This window comes from Engraulis encrasicolus, chromosome 22 (genome assembly GCF_034702125.1).
Source record: "Engraulis encrasicolus isolate BLACKSEA-1 chromosome 22, IST_EnEncr_1.0, whole genome shotgun sequence".
NCBI lineage: Eukaryota > Metazoa > Chordata > Actinopteri > Clupeiformes > Engraulidae > Engraulis > Engraulis encrasicolus.
The window spans coordinates 3074410-3088869 of record NC_085878.1 but is presented as its reverse complement, the minus strand read 5'-3'; the positions used below and the strand labels follow the sequence as shown (position 1 = coordinate 3088869).

The 14460-nt window shown below is 44.5% G+C and overlaps 2 protein-coding genes across 4 annotated transcripts in view; one reads left to right on the top strand and one right to left on the bottom strand.

Annotated features, from left to right (window-relative positions):
* Positions 1–489: 489 nt before the first annotated feature.
* Positions 490–2388, bottom strand: LOC134438282 (RNA guanine-N7 methyltransferase activating subunit-like). Its single transcript, XM_063187807.1, has 3 exons — positions 2283–2388; positions 1858–2031; positions 490–1322 (listed from the first exon to the last, which is right to left on the bottom strand). The coding sequence occupies exons 2-3, from the start codon at positions 2028–2030 to the stop codon at positions 1142–1144; spliced, it is 354 nt and encodes a 117-aa protein (XP_063043877.1). The 5' UTR covers position 2031; positions 2283–2388; the 3' UTR covers positions 490–1141.
* A 128-nt stretch (positions 2389–2516) lies between these two features.
* Positions 2517–14460, top strand: part of homer2 (homer scaffold protein 2) — a 73217-nt gene continuing 61273 nt past the window's right edge. Inside the window, exon 1 of one of the 3 annotated variants that reach the window (XM_063187803.1) lies at positions 2517–3205. In XM_063187803.1, the coding sequence (XP_063043873.1) occupies positions 3192–3205 (14 nt within the window). In that variant the 5' untranslated portion in view covers positions 2517–3191. Of the gene's footprint in view, positions 3206–3272; positions 3769–14460 lie in introns of those variants that run through there. The other 2 variants (XM_063187805.1, XM_063187804.1) reach the window with 2 other exon arrangements.

The window sequence follows — 14460 nt, the reverse complement described above, 5'->3', positions numbered from 1 at the left end:
TTACCCTCTTACCTAACATGTTATTTTGTTTACATAGGTATTTGAAGTAGTGCTGACTACAATGCAATCACTGATGTGCTATTAAGCATGGATTTTTTATTAACAACTGTAAGGTTTCTGGGGATTTCCTTTCTTGAGTCCTCAATACCCGTTTCCACAACAGAAGTGTTCAAAGTAACAAGAGAGTGTTGTTGGCTATGATTATGTCCTCGATTGTGAGTCGCTTTGGTTAACAAGCGTCTGTGAAATGCAATGTAATGTAATAAAAAAGAAACCTCTCTCCAGATACTGTCTTCACTTACTGCTGGCAATACTACTGTCTCAACAGCATGTTGTCTAAAAAAATACACCATGCTGTCAGTCAAGGAGACCATGACACAATCTCTTTAAATTTCTCTTTTTAAATGGACACTCATTCATAGGATTATTACAATACTTCCACATGTTCCAAATTCACTCAAAAAAATGGGAATTTCAAGATAAACCGAATATTGGAGACAGCAGCAGCTTTAATTAAAAAAATCAGTATCCATTAATATTCATTCACAAAAAAACAAATTCTAATCTGGAAAGGAAACATTTCACACACACGCACAAAGCGTTGACCATCGTCTTCCGTGCACATGTTTATTGTCTGTGCCTAGGTAAATATCCAGACCAGCTGAATGCAGTTACAAGGGGAAAAAACATGTGACTAAGCACAGTTCTTCAAAGATCCATTCTAACAGCAAGAGTAAAACTGGCATAAAGCAAATCAATACACACTAAGTCCAAGGAAGTAACAAAGTATGATGGCGAGGTAAAAAGGACACAAAAATTGTTTTTCTTTACTTGTGTAAAATAACAATGGTTGAAAGACTACAGGGTTTGGTCTCATACATTCCAGTATCACAAACGGTCCTGATTTTCATCCGTGGATGACAGCACGCTTATATCTGCTGCGATTTTACTGTCGAGAATAAATAAACCTCTGTTGAGAATTAAAGACAAAGGTAGCAAGTGAATATGCATGCCCTGTTACTATTGGACCACAGGACCACACTGCTCAGTAAGAAAGTATCACCTATATTCCAATTGCTCTGGTATCACCAATGCAACCACCACCACCACCACCTCAGCAGAGTTTGAGGTCATGTGATATTTAGTAGCGGTCATAGTGTCTCTGGCCACCACCGCCGCCGCCATATCCCTGGTTGTAGGAGTTGTGCTGTCCGCCTTGGTGGTGACCCCCTGACCCCCAGCGCCGGTCTTGCCACTGTCCCCGCTGTTCCTGCCATCCCCAGCCACGACCTCGGCCTCGGAATCCTCTCTGGTCTTGATTACTGCAAAAGTAAATGCATAATTAGACGTCTGTGTCTGTCTGTGAATGTGCATTTTACATGTTAACTACATATTGTGTGATTTTGGTTGTAAGTTCATCAAGCATCAAAAGTAATGTTTTATTCTGTATTTGACGTCTCCACTTGGATCACCCTTTATTGTCTTTGGTCTTTTCCCTTTTTTCTGTCTATTGACTCAGAGGGTCTGCAAAAGTTCCAATGTGCCTGCACTACTAGTTTGCGCACAAATGGAAACATAAAGAGCTTTGACTTTGATCAACTATCCAAAGTTTTGGTTAAAGTAGGCTAAACATTCAAGCAATCGGTACTACAAGGTGATCCAGGCAGGGAAGATGTCTGCTGCTGACCCACCTTGGTGCGTAAACTTAAACCATGATCTCCTCAGAGGAGAGCTAGCCTATTGTTGCTTTACTGGAGCTGGTAAGGCATTAACCCCACCGAGTGACTCCATTGCCATTACACAAAGCTACTGTACGTTGTATAATGCACGTTTGATGCTTTTGTGGACATAGCCTACCGGTAATCCCTGCCTCGCTGAAAGCCGCCTCCACTCCGACCTCTCCAGTCTTCAACAACAGGCGGCGTGTTCACTGGTTGCTCGAGATACTTTTGATACTGCTCGTCCTGTGCGGTAAATCTACTGGCGAACTGTTCCTCATACTTCTGCAGCGTTTCAGCAATGTCCGTCATTCTAGAGTCGTGTTGAACGGGCAGCAAAAAATATACAAAAGGTTACAATCAAATACATACAGCCGAGTAAACTGGCAATGAATAAACCCAGAGGGATGTGAATGGTTACACTAGCCTGGGGTGCATTGTACATGTAAAAAGATAAACTGTTAGATGTCCCATGCTTAAGAACATAGTGCGACCGTATCTTCAATTATACATGCAATAACTACAATTATTTCTGCACAGTTGTAATGGCATAAAACAACTTACGTCTCACTAATTCAGTAGGATGGTAGAACAACACAACTACTTATTTCATACGCACAACACAATGTGCACCATCATATCCGTTCCCGGAGTTCTGTGAGGAGTAGATAAGTAGTTCCGCTTGGCGCGCAAACCTATTTGGATGTTGGATGGGTGCTGGTGCATGTCACACCTTTGCGAGCAGCCAACGCAATTTTTTAAAATTTAAAGCCGATGACGCTCGACTACTTGCGAGCTTTTACGGATTAGAACAATACTAAATAAAATTAAGTGCTCACTTTGACATAGCCTAAGCCTACACGACATACCTACAAACTTTACTTTGTTCGAAATTGATTGTTACCCCTTCATCAGGTAGGCTAAAAGAAAAGTGTTGGCCTAGGCCTACATGAAGTTGAGTCAGCTGTACAAATTATAGGAACTGCAGTTCACGAGATGTGCGCTGCATAGCAAAACGTTAGACTTGTAGTTCAGTAGATGCCGTAATTATATTTGGTCAGTAGGCCTACTTCTCCACCTGAATTAATTTCTGATGCTCGAAATAATTGGCGAAATAACTTGGCAAAATCACCCTGGCATATACTATCAGGTCTGATGTAACATGCCTAGGCTACCAATTGGAATCCACCAATCAGCCCACGCATTACTTCAGGATTCGTAGTGGCCACAGATCAAGCGACCAAAGCTATCAGATTTTTGTAAACCCTGGTCGTTTTACTGGGCTCACCGCTTGGATGGAGAATCGGATGTAATACTAGACCAATTTAATGTGAGGATTATATAAAACACAATCTATCACATCAGATTAAAGTTCACGCGTCTTGCAAGTTGCCTTGCAAGTGGCAGGTAATTGTTATCCAAGAAATTCCAGCTTTCCCAGTGAAAAACCGGTTCTTCTGAGATCATCAGTCGATGGCACTTGTCAGGTAGGTTACACCTTTTCTTACTGTGTTTACATGGGTTATGTGCGATGAGAAGAAGGCTAGCCTTGTGTAAAAGATAGCAAGTGGGAGGCTGATAGGCTTCGGAGAGCAGGTGGAAGCCGCTCAGTGTCGCTGCTGTAGCTGTAGGTCTCACTTGTAATTCAAGCCCATTGGGGAGCGGACTGAACGGAAACAATTCCACGAGCGGTGACAGCAGAATGCATGCCACGGTTTAACGCTGTGCTCGTTTACAATATCTGAATATCACTGCTGCAAAAGGAAAACACAGAAACCAGCGTTGCCTGAAAACTTCAAATGGAAAGAGAGTCCGCTTGGCGACCGCGAGACATACCCGGGAGATCCGAGCTCTGTTCACGAGAGTAAAGACTATCACATTTCAGTCTGTCAATTTTACTTGCCAGAAGTGGGTTCTTCGGTATGGACTTAACACGGAGCTAATCTCAAGTGGACTTTAAAAATAGTTTTATCATACAGAACACTTCATCCTACGGGGCTGTCAAATACTCGTTCTTTTCTGTGGAGATCTGAAAGTCTGTGGAAATGGGGTAAGTGTGGGTTACAGGATTGCTCCTCGCATTTCAAGCTGACACACAAATGCCCGTGGTGGCATCTATAGCGGTCACGAACTATGTAAAAAAAAATGTATCGAGTTATCTATAAACCTTTGCTTATTAGCTTGGGCCATTAAATAGGCTGGATTGTGTTATCAGGCGTAGTGGTCAAAGTAACCGCACCGTCGTTGTCCTACGCGCAACGTGTGTTTTTGCGTCGACCAGTTTGAACGTTGTTTAATATATATATTGGGATAAGTAGCCTGCTGTAGAGTATAAGGGCAAACAATTCTACGTCTAACCGGATTTTTTCTTCATCTGCCCAACTTACCTTTCATGCCATTCACTTCAATTACGCTCTATCGATATTTTGGCGTATACGCATGTTCTGTCATGTAGCCTTCCTTTCCTTGACTATGATTTCCATATGTAGTGAGATGTCACCAACAGTTTGGAGAGTAAGTGATAGTTTTCCATAGCCAGAATGCCGTATCAGAATTAGTGATTGATATACCTGTACCATATCTGTCACCCAAAGCGTCCCTTCCCTCAAGAATCAAAGAAAGAATGAAAATGTGACGGTCAAGAGTCAACATAACCCACTATTAATTCCTGGCAAACAGTCTAAATTGAGTGAAAGGTGGTATGAGTTTGGATGTTCTGGAACTATGGAAGGGGTCCTTTCTCCCACGAGACTGATCCCTGTCATTCATTTGAACTCATGCTCAGTGCGAATCCTTTCTCTATTTACGTAATTATATGTGTTTCGATGAGTGGTTACTGACTGGACCTGTTTGTGTTAGGCCTATGTGTCTCATAATCTTGTATTTGGTGTCATATTAGCCAATTCATTCCCCTGCTGCTCTAGTTGGTCTCGAGTGCATTAACTCTCCTCCATCTCTTTGGTGCTTGCCCGAGGCCATTCACTTTGTCAGTCTTTGGCCACACAATGCTTCTTTGACTGAAAGCATATGGCAGACCATCATGTTAACATCTGCATTGGGTGTGTACAGTGGAGTAGAAGGACTCTTCCTATTCATCCTGAACACACACACACACACGCACGTACACACACACACACACACACGCACAAGCACACGCACACATCCTTAATGCGAACCTGCTAGACCACCACACAACATGGCATTCCAGAAGCATCGTTCCTGTTGCCAAGTTGCATGACCAGTTTGTGCTGTCTCATGAGTAGAGCGTGGTGTTGCACAACAGCGAATCACAAGAACTTCTGTCCTCAAAGACGACTCCTATCACTTCACCACCACCACTTCACACTCCGTGCCAATCAAACATCTCTGCACCCTTCATCTAGCCCAGTGTTTCCCAACCAGGGGTACGTGTACCACTAGGGGTACGCGAGCACACTGCAGGGGGTACTTGGAAAAATGTAATTTTGACAAATGTATAGAGCTTAGTTACATTGAGATAGAGAAAGCGGTATAGAACTTGACTGGGGGGTACTCATGTCACAGCGAAAATGCTTAGGGGGTACACAAGACAAAAAAGGTTGGGAAACACTGATCTAGCCTACAAAAGTTTTGTGCGTGCGTTTGTGCGCGCGCGCAAGAGAGAGAGAGAGAGAGCGTGCGCGTCTCTGTGACCAAAGGATTTGGATTTGTCTAAGAACGCATTACAGATGTACAGTAACTGAAGCAAAGAATGCATAAAAGCTTTTTAGTAACTCGTACACAAAAAGCAGTTTTTGTATCTTCACTGTTGGATAATGCCCTACAAAGGACTTATCTCACTCATTCTGGTTTGTTCATGCGTAATGTGATTATGGAATGACGATAATAATGTGGGGGCTGATTAGTTCATATCACAGATTTCCGCAACCGCAAAGCATAACAGAGGTCACCATGCGTGCGTGGGCCCATTGATTTGTGATAGTTTTGTCTGCAGCCAGCTTGCCCTCGGCTCTCGTGTTGTTGGTGCAGGACATGGTTATAGATTAACCAACCTTTCTTTTCAGCCTACCCCCTCACTAAGCATGTCCACACACACCCAGAGGCCAACACGGAAAACAAAAGTTGATTAGCAGTGGTTTGGAATCACGGTTCAGATTGCACTGCGGTTAATGACCACCACCACCACCACCACCACCCTAATGAAGGGGGTCATTTGAGCCCAAACAGCATCAGTTGACAGACACAGCCACAGCTTTTCCATTCGTCATCAAGTTTAGTTATGTAACTACTACATTTGACATGACATGCTCCCGAGTGATGCTGCTCTTATCTGTGTGGATAGCTGTGGGATGGGTGGGGTGGGGAGGATTCAATGGAGGATAGCTTTTTGGACAAATCTATCCCCATCCAATGACACTGGTACTGCTGGCAGCTGCTTGTGACAGTTGTTGTACGATGATTTTTTTTTTTATTTTTTTTTTGGGCACGTCAGTCAGACATGACAACTGTTGCTGAGAGAATTACAGCTCTCAAAAAATATGGTGTTGAATTTGTTGAGGGAAGAGATGATCATGAAGGATACCAATATGTCTACTCCATAACTCTGTCCACATAGTACATGCACGCCATCCACAGATACCTGATTGTTTGATTGAGGACTTAATCTTAAGTTATGTTTTGAGCAAACCTGTTCGAAAGCTAAGTTGTGAATGACTGAAACTTCGTGTTGGAACAAGACGAAAGCTTGGCGATAGATGCCAGTTAGGTGAGTCATCGGCCAGGGTCATTATGCCTGTGTGTGTGTGTGTGTGTGTCTGTGACTGTGTGTGTGTGTGTGTGATCTTGCCCGTGAAGCTAGGGTATGGTATAATGGACGGATAATCATTATGACGAGAGGTTGAGAGTCAGAGAGTCTTCTCCCTCTTTCTCTCCTCCCATAAATACCGGTTCGTTTCACAGATCAGTACCTCACTTGTAAGCCTAACAAGTGGCTTTTATGTACTTTGTTTAGAGACCTCACCATTGGTCATGTGCTGTCCACTTGCAATGGCATATGTTGGCATGTGGGTCAAAGACGTCTTTGTCATTCAGTGTTACGGACACCTTTTGCCAACTGTAACGGCAAAAAACGTGATTTTTACATTGTTTCAAGTGAATGGATGACAGCCAAGGCTTTCATGAATTCCCTGTATCAATAAATAAATAAAAAAAGTCATGTTTTTACAGTTACAGTCAGCAGAAGGCATCTGTTACACTGAATGACAATGTCATTTTGCACGTCTTTGACCCATGTGCTGTTCTGGGGCCTATACTAAGAAGGTGGTTCAGGAGTAAACCAGGTTAGAAAATGAGGACTCCAGGGATCTTCTATTGGATGATTTACCTCAGGGGTGGGGAACCTTTTTCATTCGAGGGGCCACTTCAAATTCATCCAAGGGCCGTCAAAGTCCTCAGAGGGCCGTATTACGATCACAAACCAGGATTTCTTCCTGCACTTTAGGCCTATATTGAAGGCAGCTAGCTTTAAAACAGAACCCACCTTCTCTAGGTCCCCTGAATATAACTTAATTGTATTGCAAGTGTATTTTCTAAGCTTCCTTTACAAAATATGTCATATCTCATGTGAAGCTGCATAACACTAAAACTATATCGGGGGCCGGATAAAACGGCTTCAAGAGCCACAAACGGCCCTCGAAACATAGGTTCCCCACCCCTGATTTACCTTTACCCCTGAACCAGCTTCTTAAATATAGGGCCCCGGAACTATAGAACACTGTTGTCTTGAGGTGGGGGTGGGGAATAAGGAGAGAGGAGTACTCTCTTTTTTTTGAGGGGGTGGTTGAGAGAGTGAGGGGAGAGTGGAGATTGCTATTTAAAGTAAGCTTGGGAGGAGAGAGAGGGAGAGAGGTGGTGGGGGGGGGTGTAGGAGGAAGCCAGCAACACCCAACATGGGGGACAGAGCCTAATCTCTAGCCAAGCACTGTAACCAGCTTAAGTGACATTGATTTAGCTTCGGAGGTGCCACTCCGACGCCTACTTGTGTGTGTCTGTGGTTCTAATAGCTTTATAAAGAGGGTTCAGAAGGATCGGACTGCCTGGCATACACACTGGCATGTCACAAACAGTATGTCAACAACACATTAAGTAAATCTGTGATTGAAATGGTCAGTGTTGGGGTAAACAACAACACCAGCACTTAGAGGTTGGTATTAAATGAAAGGGTAGGAGAGGAGAGGAGCCGAGGGGATTGGGAAAGGGTTTTTGGTTTTTAACCAGATGGTGGGGGCCTTTGCCTTCTGTTCGGCTGCGCACTATGCATGCCCCCCAACTGTGGAAATTGCGCAACATGGATAGACTACATAGTAATTGTCTCTCAATTTTGACCCAATGTGATACAACACATTATCTACTCTTTTTTGGCATTAGAAAATGAACATTGCAGTTTGACATGATCGGAGAGGCTGTCTGATTCGTTTATCGACTGTGTGCGTGCGTGTGTGTGTGCACCCGCATGTGCGCGCGTGTGTACTGCACCGCACCAACCTACCTTTTTGAGGCCAATGTTATTGGAGCACACCAAGAAGGTGGGGCTCTCGCTCCATGTGGGGCCCAAATTCTGTTTTGACCCCTTTTGCTGGGATAGCCTTGTAGTGACTGGTAAAAGTAAAAGTGTGAAAACATTTCCTCACCGACAGGTCATGGTTAGGGATTGTTTTGGTTCGGGCACAATTTAGCATTCTTTAGTTATTGTTAGGGTTCATATGAATGGAAGTCAATAAGAGAGCCCCACAAAGATATTGGTGCGTGCGTGCGTGCGTGCGTGCGCGTGTGCACGTCGTTGCGCAACAGAATCAATAGTGTTGACCCGCCACACTTCCTGGGTCTCCATGCTGCTTTAGCCACACTGATGTGTTGTAGACCAACACACAGGCTCAGTCTCAAGTGGTGCACTTGTGCACTTTAGTGTTCATGTTTCAGTGCATATGCCGTATTAGTTACGCACTGAAATATAGTGCCTGAAGTGCACAAGTGCGCCATTTGAGATTCAGCCACTGTGTTTGGCAGTGCACTAAGAGAGAGACAGAGACAGAGAGAGAGAGAGAGATAGAGAGAGAGACAGAGAGACACAGAGACACAGAGACACAGAGACACAGAGACACAGAGACACAGAGACACAGAGACACAGAGACACAGAGACACAGAGACACAGAGACAGAGACAGAGACAGAGACAGAGACAGAGACAGAGACACAGACACAGACACAGACACAGACACAGACACAGACACAGACACAGACACAGACACAGACACAGACACAGACACAGACACAGACACAGACACAGACACAGACACAGACACACAGAGACACAGAGACACAGAGAGAGATAGAGATAGAGATAGAGAGAGAGAGACACAGAGAGAGAGACACAGAGAGAGAGACACAGAGAGAGAGAGAGAGAGAGAGAGAGAGACAGAGAGAGAGAGGGAGACAGACACACACACAGACAGAGAGAGACACACACAGAGAGAAGGAGAGAGGGAGAAAGGCTCCCCATAGCTAATTCAGGTCGGTTCTCATTACATAATACACTTGTCATTCTGCCCAAATGCAATGAGGTAAGTAAGGCCGTCCAACTGTCTGTGCTCTAGTCCACTCTCCTGTCTGTTCTCCAGTCCCCCTGACCTATATTGTGTTTTGTCATCCTCTTTCTGTGACTTTCTCCCATGCCAGACACATATACCGTATACCTCTGCTGTGGCGTGCCACCAGAGGCACTATAACCTTTATGTGTGTGTTTGTTTGTTTGTTTGTTTGTTTGCTTGTGCGTGTGTGTGTTAGGGTGATCCATTCTCCCAGTAAGCTCTCTGGCTGGTCCCATCTATTAGAGGAAAAGGTGTTTCTGGCCTAATGCTCTTACTGTAGTAGTGCAATGCTGGAGTATGTCACAGCATGGAGAAGCATGACATTAGCGTTCGCTAGCTTCAAGGCTTAGATAAGTATGAACAATTGAATTGCAGTAGGGGGAAACCCTCATACTTTTGCTCACTGCATTGGTCTTTAAAGACTGTAATATTTGTATCCACATGTTACTGTATAGAGTAGTGTAGAGTTATATTGTGTACTTAATGAATTTTTAGATCATTTATAATGCATTGATCATCCTACGCAAGTTATTCTTTAGTGGAGTCTGGAAAGTTGGGGAAAGTTTTTGCAGGAAATGCGTAGGAGCAGTGATTATGTAATGACGCTGTGTTTTTAGGACATTAGTTTAAGTGCCGATGTTCTAAGCTGTATTTCTGCCTTCCTACAGCAGAAAGGCTGCATTTCTCCTCCCTCCGTCCCACCCAGCTGCAGGCTGTGGGCTGTGGGCAGGGATGAGAAGGGATGCTGCAACCCTCAGGTCGCCTGCCTGGGCTGGCTGTCGCCCACACGCACCACTCCAATGATAAAGCCCGTTTGGGAGCAAACTCATCCGAGGTGTGTGTGTGTGTGTGTGTGTGTGCGTGTGTGCGTGTGTGCGTGTGTGCGTGTGTGTGTGTGTGTGTGTGTGTGTGTGTGTGTGTGTGCGTGTGTGTGTGTGTGTGTGTGCGTGTGTGTGTGTGTGTGTGTGTGTGTGTGTGTGTGTGTGTGTGTGTGTGTGTGTGTGTGTGCGTGTGCGTGCATATGAGTCTGCATGTGGGCATGTGTTACGAAGCGCGAAAGAGATTCAGACTGTTGAAAATACAGGGCACACCTGTACCATCAAATGAGATTCAGTGTTTTACTGCAAAACAGGCCGATCTGGATATGTCAATACTTTTAAATAGCTGTTATTCTTTTTTTTTTCCCCTTCGCCTGACGTATGATGTTCTCTCCCATGAAAGGAGCTATTCATGGTGATTTGAAGATAACCAGGGTAGGCCCACCTTATTTGTGTGGCTCTTGAGAGAGGTGAAATGCAGTTTCAGCTCAGGAGAACAGGTACAATGACATTCTTCTTCTCTTTCCTCCGAGGAATTTGAGGAATGTACCCGACCATGGTGTTCCCTCAGTGCTAGTTTTCGACCAATGAGAGAGTGTCTGTGCTCTGGGCTGTCCCTCATACTGTAATCTATGAGGTGAAATGAATAATGTATTAAAAAGCCATCAGTTACAAATGTAACCGCCTCAAAACATGATTGCAAATGCCACAACACCAGTGCAAACACCATTGTGCAAATACAAAACTCGCTGAACTTTGCACATCAGATATGTGTCGTTTTGATTTAGATGCTTTAAAACATTTTCTTTTTTTTCCAGTCAACTGTCTGCCAGTTATAATGTTTCTTTTGCAAGTGATTTGGACAGTGGCTATTGTTCATTGCCATGAAAGCTTCATTTGCATGACACTATTGATTTGGTAGCCTGTTCATGTTTGATGTTGTGGCCTGTAGTGTACAGAAGCAAAGAGTAGAACTCGCACACCAGGAGCCGATACAATAGTTGATTTATTGCTTTAAATTACATATGTACAAGTGATCAAGGTGCTACCCAAAAGTGCAAAACGTTTTCGGTCACCAGACCTTCCTAAGTGCAAAAGGAGTGGCCTGTAGTGTGACACAGAGTTGACCCCTCTAGCTCACCGTAGTGGTCACTGCAAAATAAATCTTTACCTCAATGTCCTCGTCACACATCATCATCCAGTGATATGGTGCAACAGGGAGGACCTTTCAGATCTTAATGAGAACATTCACAGCCACTGGTGTCTTGCCAGCACAGAGCTGACACTCAGAGAGCAAGATCTTAAAGGTTACCTTTTATTTATGCATGCCCTGCTGGCTGTCACATGAGAACACTTAGAGAATCAGGTCCTTGAGTGTTTTTGAGTCTGTAGCAGCGGCATTCTGAATGCTTTCCTCCTGTTACCAGTCAAGTTGGAGAACATGGGTACATTCATCCATCTTGTGTAGATTATTAGCATAGCATGTGAGATTAGGTAGAAGTTCATCCACCCGTTCCAAAGTTATGCAAACAAAAATCTGTGACGGACGCATGCACACAGCAGGCATTACATGCGGCATGCCTCTGGCACCTTAGGTCAACGGAGAGGGGACGCACGACTTGAAATAGTCAATTCAGTGACGACAGCAGCAGAGAGGACACTAGAGGTGCATTATAAAACATTATTCCAGACTGCACATTCTTACCAAGTATCTCTTTTATGTTTTGTCTCTGGGGAGAATTTAATTGCATCATAATTTTGGCCACAATCCTACATACAGCCAACCCCTAGTTTAGTTTCTGTGGTTACAGAATGTTACGTTACATTACATTACATTGCATTGCATTTGGCAGATGCTTTTCAACCAAAGTGACTTACAATCGAGGACATAATCATAGTCAGCATCGCTAGCAGATACTGAGTGCATAGGAAATATACAGAACAACAAGTGCAGATGCTAAGTAGAGTAAGGTTTTTTTAGTTTTTGTTTGAGTACATTTGCACAGGGTTAAGTAGGCATATAATACACAGAAAAAAACAGCATGATAATGATATCATTATCAAACTAGATGCCCAAAATGAGATGAGATGTAAACTCCTCAAAAACTGGAAATTGTCTGAATCTGAACCTTCCACATTTTCTCAGATTTCTTTCTCTTTTTTTGTCAGGCCAGGTGAGGTTTTTTTGTGAAGGGTTTTGGGATCCATTTTTAGCTGCAGTGTTCTGTGTAAGTGCCCTAGCAGACCGCCAGACTTTTATGGCTTGTGGTGTCTGCCTCTCCTGTCCTGTCCCTCTCCCTCTCCTGGACCTCCAGGGTTACTTAAGACGCAAAGAAAATGCTTTTTAGGCTAACTGGGGAGCGAGCTAAGCAAGCCTAAAAAATTTAACACGGTCTGGATATGCCATGTCCAGTCATGCGTGGCGCAATTTTCATACCGGTCCCCGCAGACAAAGCAGCACATCTCATCAGTGAGTTGAGTTCACATACTGAGCACCCAAACAAAAGTGGACGAAGTGGTGGGGGTGGGGGGGGGTCACCAACAACACACATGGTGCGTTTTCATGACTCACTTCATGGATGCGTTCCTCTAGTTGACTCGCTGTCAGGTAGAAGGGAGATACCTTTTGGAAAGGAAGGATCAAAGGAAAGAAGGAAGGGAAAAAGTCCACTGGTGGTTGTCTGAGCCCCCCCCCCCTCCCAACCCCCCGCTACTTTATTCCCTCTCTCTCCATCCCCCCTCTCTCTCTCCCTCTCTTTCTCTCTCTCTCTCTCTCTCTCTCTCTCTCTCTCTCTCTTTCCCCCCCCCTCTCTCCGCCGGTGAGGCTGAAGCAGGAGTCCATCAGAGCACTCCCACACACCGGTGAATTATTCAAATCCAAGAGGCATCAGCTGTGAGGGGCCCGAGAGGAGAGGAGAGCGGAGAGGAGAGAGAGGAAGGACTGCCAGCAGAGCAGACACACTAGCCAGTTGAGTTATTGTCAGTCACTTGGGTGCCAGACGGCAAAACCTGTCAGTCATTTCATTTGACTGACAGACAACATTATAATATTATACACGGGAGGAAGAAGAAGTGAAGGCTGTGTGTTCAAATCAATGCCATGCTTGGTCCAGAGATGGATGTGACTGGGAGATGTACAAAGTTTGCATCACACAAAGTTACTGGATTTCCCTTTCGTAGGTACTTGGTGTTTTTCCAGAGTAGTAAAGTTGTACTTCAGCCTATCACAAAATCTCTGACGTCATGCTGTATTGTTCTAGCCCAGGGTTTCCCAAACTGTCACCAGGGGGTGCGCGAGCTGAATAGAGCAATGGTGGATATGTGTGTTTTTTTTATCCAGCATTAATGAACGTCAGGTAGTTTTAATTGTTTGATGAATTGAAAGTGTAATTTATAACTCATAGACTTGTCATGCAATAAGTTCCATTGTAATGATGGCAGAAAAAAACGTCTGATTGGAAATCAGGATTACCCAACATGTGCGGTGGTGCAACATTCGCGTAGGGGGTGCGCGAACCACATTGAAATGTGAAAGGGGGTGTGCGGGGGAAAAAGTTTGGGAACCGCTGTTCTAGCCTGATTGTCATCGACTGTCAAATCTCTCTGACACTTGGTCTGACCAGGCAAGTGCATAACAATTAACATCTCCCAAACCGCATGGTTGACCTGCCTCCCTTGTTTTGCTAATGGTCGTTTGCTTTCCGACAAAGTGGGAGGAGTTCCCGATTTTTGCGGGAGCTCAGAAAGTACTCACATTGCTCTTGGCCTGACTAGTAGCAACGCTGAAGGTGTTGTGTCACTAGGAGGGCGCAGCCTGGCTAGTATTGTTTATTTGACGTCATACTGTATTGTTCATCTTGCTACGCAGTGATGTCTTGTGTTGGCGTGATTCTGTCTTTCCTTTGTCTCTTAAAAAACAGGTGGCCTTGTTTATATTTTTCCAATTCCTCAGAGCGACAAAACCTGAAGGCTGTGTTGGTTAGGTTAGCGCAGATGTAATGGACACCCACCCCTGGAGCATAATGGCATTGTGAAAAGCTCCCATTGTAGAGAGCTGCCCTAACACCACAGCACTACAGGCACTTCATAGAAACATGATTATTTTCAAGCGTTTTTGGAAGACACTTTTTAAAAAGCCCATTGAAAAGCATGTGGCCTGCCGCTGACTCCTGAGCATCAATCAAGCAGCATCCTGATTGCTGGCAAATCAACGCTGCGTGGGGGTGTTGTGTACTGATTGCAATTCAATGGCTATGTGGGGGGTATATCTGGTGGATTCTAAAGGCCCATTGATGCCCTG

Excerpts from the sequence above, each read along its gene's own strand:
- LOC134438282 (XM_063187807.1), bottom strand. The coding sequence starts at position 2,030 with ATGACGGACATTGCTGAAACGCTGCAGAAGTATGAGGAACAGTTCGCC. Across the intron at positions 1,323-1,857 it reads CAGCGAGGCAGGGATTACCG|TAATCAAGACCAGAGAGGAT; the intron begins GTAGGCTATGTC and ends TTACTTTTGCAG.